This window comes from Oncorhynchus gorbuscha, linkage group LG05, assembly GCF_021184085.1.
Source record: "Oncorhynchus gorbuscha isolate QuinsamMale2020 ecotype Even-year linkage group LG05, OgorEven_v1.0, whole genome shotgun sequence".
In the NCBI taxonomy this organism is placed as follows: Eukaryota; Metazoa; Chordata; class Actinopteri; order Salmoniformes; family Salmonidae; genus Oncorhynchus; species Oncorhynchus gorbuscha.
Window position 1 is genome coordinate 16,707,755 of NC_060177.1, and position 13,809 is coordinate 16,721,563.

General features: G+C 45.1%; 1 protein-coding gene across 2 annotated transcripts in view; it reads left to right on the forward strand.

Annotated features, from left to right (window-relative positions):
- LOC124035574 (Wilms tumor protein 1-interacting protein homolog) overlaps nucleotides 1-13,607 on the forward strand; it is a 39,375-nt gene extending 25,768 nt beyond the window's left edge. Inside the window, exons 4-8 of one of the 2 annotated variants that reach the window (XM_046349065.1) lie at nucleotides 5,796-5,858; nucleotides 6,240-6,370; nucleotides 6,469-6,520; nucleotides 8,765-8,833; nucleotides 9,932-13,607. In XM_046349065.1, the coding sequence (XP_046205021.1) occupies nucleotides 5,796-5,858; nucleotides 6,240-6,370; nucleotides 6,469-6,520; nucleotides 8,765-8,833; nucleotides 9,932-10,084 (468 nt within the window). In that variant the 3' untranslated portion in view covers nucleotides 10,085-13,607. Of the gene's footprint in view, nucleotides 1-5,425; nucleotides 5,480-5,795; nucleotides 5,859-6,239; nucleotides 6,371-6,468; nucleotides 6,521-8,764; nucleotides 8,834-9,931 lie in introns of those variants that run through there. The other variant, XM_046349066.1, reaches the window with a different exon arrangement.
- The last annotated feature ends 202 nt before the right edge of the window (nucleotides 13,608-13,809 follow it).

The following is a 13,809-nucleotide window of genomic DNA, read 5'->3' on the forward strand; positions in this document are numbered from 1 at the left end:
TTTCCATTTTGGTTTTGTGGGTTATTGTCTACGTGTAGTTGCATTTCAGCACTCGTGTTTATAGCGTCATGGTCGGTTTGTTATTTTGTTAGTTTGTTTAGTGTCCTTTGTTTTAATAAGGAAGAATGTATTCATCTCACTCTGCGCCTTGGTCTCATCGTTATGATGAACTTGACAGTGACAATCAATCAATCAAATGTATTTATAAAGCCCTTCTTACATCAGCCAATGTCACAAAGTGCTGTACAGAAACCCAGCCTAAAACCCCAAATAGCAAGCAAAGCATCGGCAGGGTAGCCTGTTGGACTAGTAACTGGAAGGTTGCAAGTTCAAACCCCCGAGCTGACAAGGTACAAATCTGCCATTCTGCCCCTGAACAGGCAGCTAACCCACTGTTCCTAGGCCGTCATTGAAAATAAGAATTTGTTTTTAACTGACTTGCCTGGTTAAATAAAGGTTTAAAAAATAAAAAGAAGCACGGTGGCTAGGAAAAACTCCCTAGAAAGGCCAGAACCTAGGAACAAACTTAGAGAGGAACCAGGCTATGAGGGGTAACAGAACATGGCCAAGATGTTCAAATGTTCATAGATGACCAGCAGGGACAAAAAAATAATAATTACAGTGGTTGTCGAGGGTGCAACAGGTCAGCAGGACAGGAGTAAATGTCAGTTGGCTTTTCATAGCCGATCATTCAGAGTATCTGCCGCTCTTGCTGTCTCTAGAGAGTTGAAAACAGCAGGTCTGGGACAGGTAGCACATCTGGTGAACAGGTCAGAATTCCATAGCCGCAGGCAGAACAGTTGAAACTGGAGCAGCAGCACGGCCAGGTGGACTGGGGACAGCAAGGAGTCATCAGGCCAGGTAGTCCTGAGGCATGGTCCTAGGGCTCACATCCTCCGAGAGAGAAAGAAAGAAAGAGAATTAGAGAGAGCATACTTAAATTCACACAGGACACCGGATAAGACAGGATAAATACTCCAGATATAACAGACTGATCCTAGCCCCCGACACATAAACTACTGCAGTATAAATACTGGAGGCTGAGACAGGAGGGGTCGGGAGACACTGTGGCCACATCCGACGATACCCCCGGACAGGGCCAAACAGGTAGGATATAACCCCACTCACTTTGCCAAAGCACAGCCCCCACACCACTAGAGGGATGTCTTCAACCACCAACTTACCATCCTGAGACAAGGCCGAATATAGCCCACAAAGGTCTCCGCCACGGTACAACCCAAGGGTGGGGGGGGGGGTACAACACCCTGACCCACTCAAGTGACGCACCCCTCCTAGGGATGGCATGGAAGAGCACCGGTAAGACAGTGACTCAGCCCCTGTAATAGGGTTAGAGGCAGAGAATCCCAGTGGAGAGAGGGGAACTGGCCAAGCAGAGACAGCAAGGGCGGTTCTTGCTCCAGTGCCTTTCCGTTCACCTCCTGGACCAGACTACACTCAATCATAGGACCTACTGAAGAGATGAGTCTTCACTAAAGACTTAAAGGTTGAGACCGAGTCTGCGTCTCTCACATGGGTAGGCAGACCATTCCATAAAATTGAAGCTCTATAGGAGAAAGCCCTGCCTCCAGCTGTTTGCTTAGAAATTCTAGGGACATTAAGGAGTCCTGCGTCTTGTGAACGTAGTGTACGTGTAGGTATGTACGGCAGGACCAAATCGGAAAAATAGGCAGGAGCAAGCCCATGTAATGCTTTGTAGGTTAGCAGTAAAACCTTGAAATCAGCCCGAGCATTAATAGGATATATTTTTTTGGTTCTAGTCAAGATTCTAGCAGCCATGTTTAGTACTAAATGAAGTTTATTTAGTGTTTTATCCGGGTAGCCGGAAAGAAGAGCATTGCAGTTGTCTAACCTAGAAGTGACAAAAGCATGTATTCATTTTTCTGCATAATTTTTAGACAGAAAGTTTCAGATTTTTGCAATTTTACGTAGATGGAAAAAAACTGTCCTTGAAACAGTCTTGATATGTTCGTCAAAAGAGAGATCAGGGTCCAGAGTAACGCCGATGTCCTTCACAGTTTTATTTGAGACAACTGTACAACCATCCAGATGAATTGTCAGATTCAACAGAAGATCTTTTTGTTTCTTGGAACCTAGAACAATCATCTCTGTTTTGTTCGAGTTTAAAATTAGAAAATGTGCAGCCATCCACCTTCTTATGTCTGAAACAGTCTTCCAAGGAGGGCAATTTTGGGGCTTCACCATGTTTCATCTTAATGTACAGCTGTTTGTCATCCGCATAACAGTGAAAGTTAACATTATGTTTCCGAATGACATACAGAGGTAAAGTATATAGTGAAAACAATGGTGGTCCTAAAACAGAACCTTAGGGAACACCGAAATTTACAGTTGATTTGTCAGACAACAAACCATCCACAGAGACAAACTGATATCTTTCCGACAGATAAGATCTAAACCAGGCCAGAACTTATCCGTGTAGACCAATTTGGGTTTCCAATCACTCCAAAAGAATGTGGTGATCGATGGTATCAAAAGCAACACTAAGGTCTAGGAGCATGAGGACAGATGCAGAGCCTCGGTCTGATGACATTAAAAGGTAATTTACCACCTTCACAGGTGCAGTCTCAGTGCTATAATGGGGTCTAAAACCAGACTGAAGTATTTCATATACATTTTTTATCTTCAGGAAGGCAGTGAATTGGTGCGCAACAGCTTTTTCTAAAAATTTTGAGAGGAATGGGAGATTCGATATAGGCTGTTTTTTTATATTTTTGTGATCAAGGTTTGGCTTTTTCAAGAGAGGCTTTATTACTGCCACTTTTAGTGAGTTTGGTACACGTCCAGTGGATAGAGAGAGGTTTATTATGTTCAACATAGGAGGGCCAAGCACAGGAAGCAGCTCTTTCTGTAGTTTAGTTGGAATAGTGTCCAGTATGCAGCTTGAAGGTTTAGAGGCCATGATTATTTTCATCAATGTGTCAAGAGATATAGTACTAAAACACTTGAGTGTCTCCCTTGACAAAGTCCCTAGCTTCCTCAGAGTATTGACCACCAGCTCTGCCCTGTCATCGGGGCAGATGGTCTGTCTGGGGGGGGGTTAAAGGGGAGGCCTGGAGTCCCCCTCCCCATGCATCCCTCACCACCCCATCTCCACCTGCTGCCTCTGTCCCACCATTACCCTCCCCCTCCTCTCATCAGGCCATGACCTCAAGGTCATGCACTTTGCAGATGGTCACTATGGGACAAACATAACGATGGTAATGCATGTATAACTCACATTTAAATCCCTCATTGACTTCAGTGTGATATCTTATGTTCAAGTTACACATGTCTTACCTGGAGTTCGGGTACATCTCCTTGTGTTTGTGTGACTGTGGTGCAGACTTTTGGAGACCACCAATAGTAGAGAGCTGAGGACTGGATGTGTGCTGTACTCCTTCTGTTAGTAGAGTGCTCTGATGGGTTTGGTTTAGGACAGGTATCGCTACAGCCACTGGTCTCTTATATACATCTCAACCAAGAGAGGAGACAAAGGGAAAAGGACCAACTCCTTTCACATCAATATAAAGAGACCAGCAGCACCCCCTATAGATGGTGTCATTTAGGCTGTACTCTGGGTCCCTACATTTACATTTAGGTCATAGTGTTAGGAGTTCTCAAACCAGGGTTGGGGTCAATTCCAATTAAATTCTTGAATTCACTTATGAAGTGGAGAATTTATGTTGAATTCAAATTGAATTGGAATTTACTTGGAATTAGATTATTTGGACTGTTAGAATTGAAATGGAATTTAATATTTGTATATTTCCCAGTTACTGGAATTAATGCACTTAGTATCAAAAATGGACTGCAGAATTTGTTTAAAATCATTTAAACTTGTATTTCTATATTTCCCGTATAGATAAGTAAGCTGTTTGAACAATGACATGATCAGCCTCTATTAGAATTTGTGGAATTTTTCAGGAAAATATTGAATTGGGAATTGAATTATTGGAATTGACCTTACATTTAGGTGACCTAAACTGGTATATTCTTAACACCCCGGCAGTCCTACAATCTAAGCTAGATGCCCTCAATCTCACACAAATCATCAAGGAACCCACCAGGTACAACCCTAAATCTGTAAACAAGGGCACCCTCATAGACGTCATCCTGACCAACTGGCCCTCCAAATACACCTCCGCTGTCTTCAACCAGGATCTCAGCGATCACTGCCTCATTGCCGGTATCCGCTATGGAGCCGCAGTCAAACGACCACCCCTCATCACTGTCAAACGCACCCTAAAACACTTCTGTGAGCAGGCCTTTCTAATCGACCTGGCCTGGGTATCCTGGAAGGACATTGACCTCATCCCGTCAGTTGAGGATGCCTGGTCATTCTTTAAAAGTAACTTCCTCACCATTTTAGATAAGCATGCTCCGTTCAAAAAATGCAGAACTAAGAACAGATATAGCCCTTGGTTCACTCCAGACCTGACTGCCCTCGACCAGCACAAAAACATCGGCGGGCTGCAATAGGGGCTGCAGCGTAGCCTAGTGGTTAGAGCGTTGGGCTAGTAACCGGAAGGTTGTGAGTTCAAACCCCCGAGCTGACAAGGTACAAATCTGTCGTTCTGCCCCTGAACAGGCAGTTAACCCACTGTTCCCAGCCTGTCATTGAAAATAAGAATGTGTTCTTAACTGACTTGCCTGGTTAAATAAAGGTTTAAAAATATATTTTTTTTAAATAGCATCGAACAGTCCCCGCGATATGCTTTGGATAAAAGCGTCTGCTAAATGGCATATATTATTATATTATTATATGCAACTGTTCAGACTTGTACGCTCTAGTCGGCTGGCCCTCGCTACATATTCGTCGTCAGACCCACTGGCTCCAGGTCATCTACAAGTCCATGCTAGGTAAAGCTCCGCCTTATCTCAGTTCACTGGTCACGATGGCAACACCCATCCGTAGCACGCGCTCCAGCAGGTGTATCTCACTGATCATCCCTAAAGCCAACACCTCATTTGGACGCCTTTCGTTCCAGTTCTCTGCTGCCTGTGACTGGAACGAATTGCAAAAATCGCTGAAGTTGGAGACTTTTATCTCCCTCACCAACTTCAAACATCTGCTATCTGAGCAGCTAACCGATTGCTGCAGCTGTACATAGTCTATCTGCAAATAGCCCACCCATTTTTACCTACCTCATCCCCATACTGTTTTTATTTATTTACTTTTCTGCTCTTTTGCACACCAATATCTCTACCTGTACATGACCATCTGATCATTTATCACTCCAGTGTTAATCTGCAAAATTGTAATTATTCGCCTACCTCATGCCTTTTGCACACAATGTATATAGACTCCACTTTTTTTTGTTCCTATTGTGTTATTGACTTGTTAATTGTTTACTCCATGTGTAACTCTGTGTTGTCTGTTCACACTGCTGTGCTTTATCTTGGCCAGGTCGCAGTTGCAAATGAGAACTTGTTCTCAACTAACCTACCTGGTTAAATAAAGGTGAAATAAAAATTTAAAAAACATTGGAATTGAGAGGAATTGAATTATCTCTGAATTCAAAAACTGACATACAATTAAAACTGAATTAAATGGAATTTACAGGGAGGATTTAAATTGGAATGTAATTTGTGGAATTAACCCCAACTCTGTCTCAAACACTTACAGGTGTCAAATTTAGCCATCCTCTTTTTTGTAATGCTACACTCCCAAGTCTCAACCATACACAGTTAACAGTCAAAATGTATCATTTTCCATTGCTACATGTTAGAATATTAACCAACCCAGTGATAAGTCTCTTTTTTTTAATTTCCCACAGTACTCTGGCTTTCAGCAGACGGCAGAGAAGTGCTTTGTATGTGGTCACCTCATCATGGAAATGGTAAGAAATAACCTAATACTGTAGGAGGGCCTGCTAGATAGTGATAGGAGACAATCAGCAGGACAGTATGCCTGTCCCTCTCTGGGATCTCTCTTTAGCAGTACTGTATCTCTGCTCGACATGTGGCATCATACCTCCTAGTTTAGGTTTGTTTCTGTATCTGAATGCCAACGGGCTGGTGTGATTGACTCCTACTGAGGCCTCAATCTCTAGCCTTACTGTTATCTATCTATGTGTGTGTGTGTGTGTGTGTGTGTGTGTGTGTGTGTGTGTGTGTGTGTGTGTGTGTGTGTGTGTGTGTGTGTGTGTGTGTGTGTGTGTGTGTGTGTGTGTGTGTGTGTGTGTGTGTGTGTGTGTGTGTGTGTGTGTGTGTGTGTGTAGATCCTGCAGGCACTGGGCAAGTCCTACCACCCTGGCTGCTTCCGCTGTGTGGTCTGCACAGAGGGTCTGGATGGAGTACCTTTCACTGTGGACGTGGAGAACAACATCTACTGTGTTAAAGACTACCACACGTAAGGACATGTACTCTTTAAATCCTGGTTTGTGCTGAAACTGATATAAATTATACAGCATGTACCAAGTCTTGGCTGCTATTCTGTATCCCCCACAGGGTCTTTGCCCCAAAATGTGCATCATGCAACCAGCCCATCCTCCCTGCTCAGGTAATGATGTGCCAATGACTGCTTGTATCTTCTCAGCTCCTGGCACTAGAGTTTGTCAGAGTCATATATAGTATATACTGTCGAAGGTTGGGCCAATGCGTTTTTGTCTGAACATTCCGAGATTGCCATTTTCTCCTCCATAGCAGTTGCTAAGTGATAATTGATGCTTCCGAGCTGTGCTGTTTATTTCTGATAGTTTTCAAAACCTATGAAGATATCCAGTGAAAGCAAATGAGCAATTACCGTAATTGCTGGACTATTAAGCGCACCTGAATATAAACCGCACCCACTGAATTATTAAAAAATATGTATTTTGTACATAAATAAGCCGCACATGTCTATAAGCTGCAGGTGCCTACCGGTACATTGAAACAAATGAACTTTACACACCCTTTAAACGAAACACGGCTTGTAACAAAAATAAATAGGCTTTAACGAAACACGGCTTGTAACAAAAATAAATAGGCTTTAACGAAACACGGCTTGTAACAAAAATAAATAGGCTTTAACCAAACACGGCTTGTAACACAAATAAATAGGCTTTAACCAAACACGGCTTGTAACAAAAATAAATAGGCTTTAACCAAACACGGCTTGTAACAAAAATAAATAGGCTTTAACCAAACACGGCTTGTAACAAAAATAAATAGGCTTTAACCAAACACGGCTTGTAACAAAAATAAATAGGCTTTAACCAAACACGGCTTGTAACAAAAATAAATAGGCTTTAACCAAACACGGCTTGTAACAAAAATAAATAGGCTTTAACCAAACACGGCTTGTAACAAAAATAAATAGGCTTTAACCAAACACGGCTTGTAACAAAAATAAATAGGCTTTAATGAAACACGGCTTGTAACAAAAATAAATAGGCTTTAACCAAACACGGCTTGTAACAAAAATAAATAGGCTTTAACCAAACACGGCTTGTAACAAAAATAAATAGGCTTTAACCAAACACGGCTTGTAACAAAAATAAATAGGCTTTAACCAAACACGGCTTGTAACAAAAATAAATAGGCTTTAACCAAACACGGATTGTAACAAAAATAAATAGGCTTTAACCAAACACGGCTTGTAACAAAAATAAATAGGCTTTAACCAAACACGGCTTGTAACAAAAATTAAAACAGTAGCCTACCAAGCCTCCTCCTGTGCACTGAAATCACTGAAGTCATCTCCTTCGGTGTCGGAGTTGAATAGCCTCAGAATTGCTTCATCCGATGTTGGATCGTTTTCATTGTCGCTCTCGTCACTTTCATCCGGAGGCAAATACCCCACTGAGCTCATGCTGCCCCTTCAACACGCAGCAGTCCAGCCTTTCAAAACCCGTTGATGATAGTGGATTTTTTGACAATGCTCCACGCTGTCAGGACCCACTGGCAGACTTGACCATAAGTTGCTCTTCGCATGCAGCCCGTTTTAGTGAAGGATTTCTCCCCACTTGTCATCCAAGCCTCCCACTGAACACGGAGCGCCATCGTAAATGCACGATTTACACTGATGTCGAGTGGCTGCAAATACTTTGGGCCATCTGCTTTTCTTCCCTCTGAAAGGTTTGTTGTCTTTTTGCACTGAGTCAGTTCCTCACGCTGCTGTTTCCAACATCTTATCATCGACTCATTAAGGCCAAGCTCCCATGCAGCAGCTCTATTTCCTTTTCCAACAGCCAGATTTATCGCCTTCAACTTGAAAGCTGCATCATATGCATTTCTCCGTGTCTTTGCCATGATGAGGGTGACAAAATGACTAGCGTAATCAGAATGATGGGAAGTTTGAGCGCGCTCGATTTACGTCACATTATGTGACGGTGCTCAGTTTTTTGCCGGCGGCATGAATCTTGCGAAAGCGGGAAAAATCCATAAATTAGCCGCGTCATTGTATAAACCGCGAGGTTCAAAGTGTGGGAATAAAGTAGCGGCTTATAGTCCAGAAATTACGGTAATTGACACCACGACCCAGTGCCTACGTGGATACACCCTATCCCCAATGCTAATCAATAAAAATGTCTGTTAAATTCGCTGCTCTGTTTTGCTTGTTTACAGCGGGTCATTTCATAGGGAATTGTCAGAGGCGATCTCATATGGTTACATCTCCCAAATTTTGAGAATAAAGGCACTAACATGGTGTCTGTTCTAAAAACCCATGGCGTCCGTTCTGACCCAACTCTCTTAATATCCAGTTCTGGTTGTTGGTGCCAGTGGAGACGGGGGGGTCTGACTGACTGTGTGTGTTTCCTGACAGGGCTCTGAGGAGACCATCCGGGTGGTGTCCATGGACAAGGACTACCATGTGGAGTGCTATCACTGTGAGGTGAGACAATGTCATTACCACCCTGTTTGTGTGTCTTGTCTTATTTATGTGTTGAACGTAGCCAGCACATTGGCTATGATCTTTAAATGTCTGTCCGTTTTAGTGTAAATGCTATGGCTGTATGGGTGTGCGCGCTACACACACAAACTGAATCTCAGTGAGGGGGAAACCAATGTGGTGACTCATTGTCCAGGAACATTCCAGAGTTGAGCTGTGGGAGGTGGGAGAGGAGAGGGTAGGCTGATAGCGCTGGACTCAGCTGGACATCAGACCAGGGGTTGTTGTTTGACTACCCTGGAACCTCAGCACTCTGAGAGACCGCTCAGACCACTTACTCACTCAGACACATGTACAGGAAATCATCCCACGTGACCTACAAACCTCAGTGTAATCAAAGTCATTAGTGAAGTCAGCCAAATTGAATTCCTGACAGTGCATTCATTAACACGGCAGTTTAATGATAGCTGTGTCAAGTGTGAGTCATTGTAACCAGGGCTCAAATAAAGTGTGTGTGAGTTTGATCAATAATTCCATGTTTAATGGCAAAAGCTGGTTGACTCATTTCATTATCACACATTCCAGGGAATAGCTCGTATCCCGTCTAGGTGAGTGTTAAAGGTATTATGTAGACAATAGGTAATCATTCAGCAGCCTCTGTGGGGTTGATAGTCATTACAGGGGTCTAAAGTCCAGGTCGGCAGGGGATGGAAAATTCATCACATATTTAAGAAATGGTTAAGAGCCCCGTATGTAATTATGATTTATTTAACTAGGCAAGTCAGTTAAGAAGTTAACTGCCTTGTTCAGGGGCAAAACAACAGATTTGTACCGTGTCAGCTCAGGGATTTGATCTAGCAAACTTTCGGTTCCTGGCCCAATGCTCTAACCACTAGGCTACCTGCCACTCCATGTAAACTTGACAGGAATACCCATCTTTCATATCAGTCGAAGGGTATAAAAGGTAGAAATATGAAATATGGATAGTTTTGATATCCAGCACCTGCTCAAATGCATTAGATGGGTGTATTTAATATTTTCCTTCACAAATTTCCAGCTACTGCAGTTCACTGAGTCTATCTCTCTCCCTCTGTGTTCTAGGACTGTGGCCTCCAGCTAAACGACGAGGAGGGTCACCGCTGTTACCCCCTGGATTGCCACCTGCTCTGTCACGGCTGCCACATCCGCAGGCTCAAGGTCCCAGTGCCCGGCCACCAGCCACCCAGCTACCCACTACACGTCACTGAGCTGTGAGAGGGCAGGGTCAGCGAGGAACCAACTCCAGCCAAGCCCAACCCACCGCTGACCCGCCTCCCAGGTGACCTGAGACAACATAGCAGAAAGAAGAAGGAATCCCCCGCCCACGGAATCCCGGCAACTTCAGAACCTCTTCTTGCATGACAGAACAGAACAGAGAGACCCTGGGAGACTTCGCTCTCTACTTGCCGGCCGTGCCCTGGGGAGAGGAGATAGATACAGGGCCATGGACAAGTCATGGACAAGACAAATCCGTTTTTTTCTCCCTCCTTTCTCCTTTTGGTCTGTAAACAGTGAAGCAGGCCGAGGCCCCAGCCCACCCAGAGGCCCTGGCCGATGTCAGCACCGTGACCCCTGCACATTCATCACAGAGGGGACTGGCATGGATGGACGGAGGGGCCACTCGCTCTCTATCTCCATCGCTCTCTTTTTTCCTCCCTTTCTGTTTTCTTCATTCCTTCGAGCTGAAGCCCAATGCCATGATGCATTTACTGCTCCTCTGTCAGAGAGAGAGAGAGAGCTGGACAGCGTCTCTGCCAGGAGGCTGGGAGGCCATGAAACAGGCCGCTACATAACATTCCAGCACTGTCTGGCAGGGTTAGAGGGTTGGACATGCTGTGCCTTCAGAGTGGCCTTCCACTGAGAAACCTCACCGAATGGTGACAGTGCCACAGTCCAGCTTTCTACGGCTCCTTTTGGCTATGCAAGGGTACCGAGTCTACCAGCAACAGATTGCCTTCGTGTGACTCTGTGACACAGTCTCCTATACCATCCCTTCATGTGACTCTGTGACACAGTCTCCTATACCATCCCTTCATGTGACTCTGTGACACAGTCTCCTGTACCATCCCTTCATGTGACACAGTCTCCTATACCATCCCTTCATGTGACACAGTCTCCTATACCATCCCTTCATGTGACACAGTCTCCTATACCATTCCTTCATGTGACACAGTCTCCTGTACCATCCCTTCATGTGACTCTGTGACACAGTCTCCTGTACCATCCCTTCATGTGACTCTATGACACACTCCTGTACCATCCCTTCATGTGACTCTGTGACACACTCTCCTGTACCATCCCTTCATGTGACACAGTCTCCTATACCATCCCTTCATGTGACTCTGTGACACAGTCTCCTGTACCATCCCTTCATGTGACTCTGTGACACACCCTCCTGTACCATCCCTTCATGTGACACAGTCTCCTATACCATCCCTTCATGTGACACACCCTCCTGTACCATCCCTTCATGTGACACAGTCTCCTGTACCATCCCTTCATGTGACACACCCTCCTATACCATCCCTTCATGTGACACACCCTCCTGTACCACCCCTTCATGTGACACAGTCTCTTATACCATCCCTTCATGTGACACACCCTCCTGTACCATCCCTTCATGTGACACACTCTCCTGTACCATCCCTTCATGTGACTCTGTGACACAGTCTCCTGTACCATCCCTTCATGTGACTCTGTGACACAGTCTCCTATACCATCCCTTCATGTGACACACTCTCCTGTACCATCCCTTCATGTGACTCTGTGACACAGTCTCCTATACCATCCCTTCATGTGACACAGTCTCCTATACCATCCCTTCATGTGACACAGTCTCCTGTACCATCCCTTCATGTGACACACCCTCCTGTACCATCCCTTCATGTGACACAGTCTCCTATACCATCCCTTCATGTGACACAGTCTCCTGTACCATCCCTTCATGTGACTCTGTGACACCCTCCTGTACCATCCCTTCATGTGACTCTGTGACACACTCTCCTGTACCATCCCTTCATGTGACTCTGTGACACACTCTCCTATACCATCCCTTCATGTGACTCTGTGACACAGTCTCCTATACCATCCCTTCATGTGACACAGTCTCCTGTACCATCCCTTCATGTGACTCTGTGACACACCCTCCTGTACCATCCCTTCATGTGACTCTGTGACACACCCTCCTGTACCATCCCTTCATGTGACTCTGTGACACACCCTCCTGTACCATCCCTTCATGTGACTCTGTGACACAGTCTCCTATACCATCCCTTCATGTGACTCTGTGACACAGTCTCCTATACCATCCCTTCATGTGACTCTGTGACACACTCTCCTATACCATCCCTTCATGTGACACAGTCTCCTGTACCATCCCTTCATGTGACTCTGTGACACAGTCTCCTGTACCATCCCTTCATGTGACACAGTCTCCTGTACCATCCCTTCATGTGACTCTGTGACACAGTCTCCTATACCATCCCTTCATGTGACACAGTCTCCTGTACCATCCCTTCATGTTACTCTGTGACACACTCTCCTATACCATCCCTTCATGTGACACAGTCTCCTATACCATCCCTTCATGTGACACAGTCTCCTATACCATCCCTTCATGTGACTCTGTGACACACTCTCCTATACCATCCCTTCATGTGACACACCCTCCTGTACCATCCCTTCATGTGACTCTGTGACACAGTCTCCTATACCATCCCTTCATGTGACACAGTCTCCTGTACCATCCCTTCATGTGACTCTGTGACACAGTCTCCTGTACCATCCCTTCATGTGACACAGTCTCCTGTACCATCCCTTCATGTGACTCTGTGACACAGTCTCCTATACCATCCCTTCATGTGACACAGTCTCCTGTACCATCCCTTCATGTGACTCTGTGACACACCCTCCTGTACCATCCCTTCATGTGACTCTGTGACACACTCTCCTGTACCATCCCTTCATGTGACTCTGTGACACACTCTCCTATACCATCCCTTCATGTGACTCTGTGACTCATGCTCCAGTGCTCCTTGGCATAGTGGATGTTCGTGGCATGACATGCGCTGTCAGTAGCCACAGCGCTAGCCTGGGCTGGCACTCATTCCACTTAGCAGTCTTAGAAGACGTGACCTCGAGAGATTCACAAGCAGTGTCTCAACGATTATATAACAAGATAAAAAGTTAGAAGCACGTAGATTGCCTATATATTTTGCAGACATTTTCCACATAAGATTCTAGAAGTGTAGTGTATTTTCTTGCTGCGTTATTATTATCAAATGAAATCGGAGGCCAAACGAGCTGTCGCCGTCTTAACGGTCCTCTGAAGGGTATTGGTCCGTTGTTTAATTTCTCCTCAAGGACACATGTCCTAGAGGCCTCTGTGTTGTCGTTGGTCATGCCATCCACAGACCTGTTAACATGTACAGTTCCACACACTGGTTATTTGACCCATATGGTAGCACTGAGTAAGTGAGTGTCTGACCATCGAGAGTCCCCACATATCCTCCTCATGCATACATTACTGTGTCATACCTACTGGTTGATCTGATTGTCTGGTTGGTTGTGGGAGTTGCTGGTCCAACCCATGTCTCTGGGGAATCCATCCCCAGTGTTTTCCCTCGCTGGTTGTGCCGTTGTGTGTGTGTGTGTGTGTGTGTGTGTGTGTGTGTGTGTGTGTGTGTGTGTGTGTGTGTGTGTGTGTGTGTGTGTGTGTGTGTGTGTGTGTGTGTGTGTGTGTGTGTGTGTGTGTGTGTGTGTGTGTGTGTGTGTGTGTGTGTGTGTGTGTGTGTGTGTGTGTGTGTGTGTGTGTGTGTGTGCATCTGTGTGTGTGTCTGTGTGTGTGTGCATCTGTGTGTGTGTGTGTGCATCTGTGTGTGTGTGTGTGCATCTGTGTGTGTGTGCATCTGTGTGTGTGTGTGTTAGTTTGTTGGTCTATA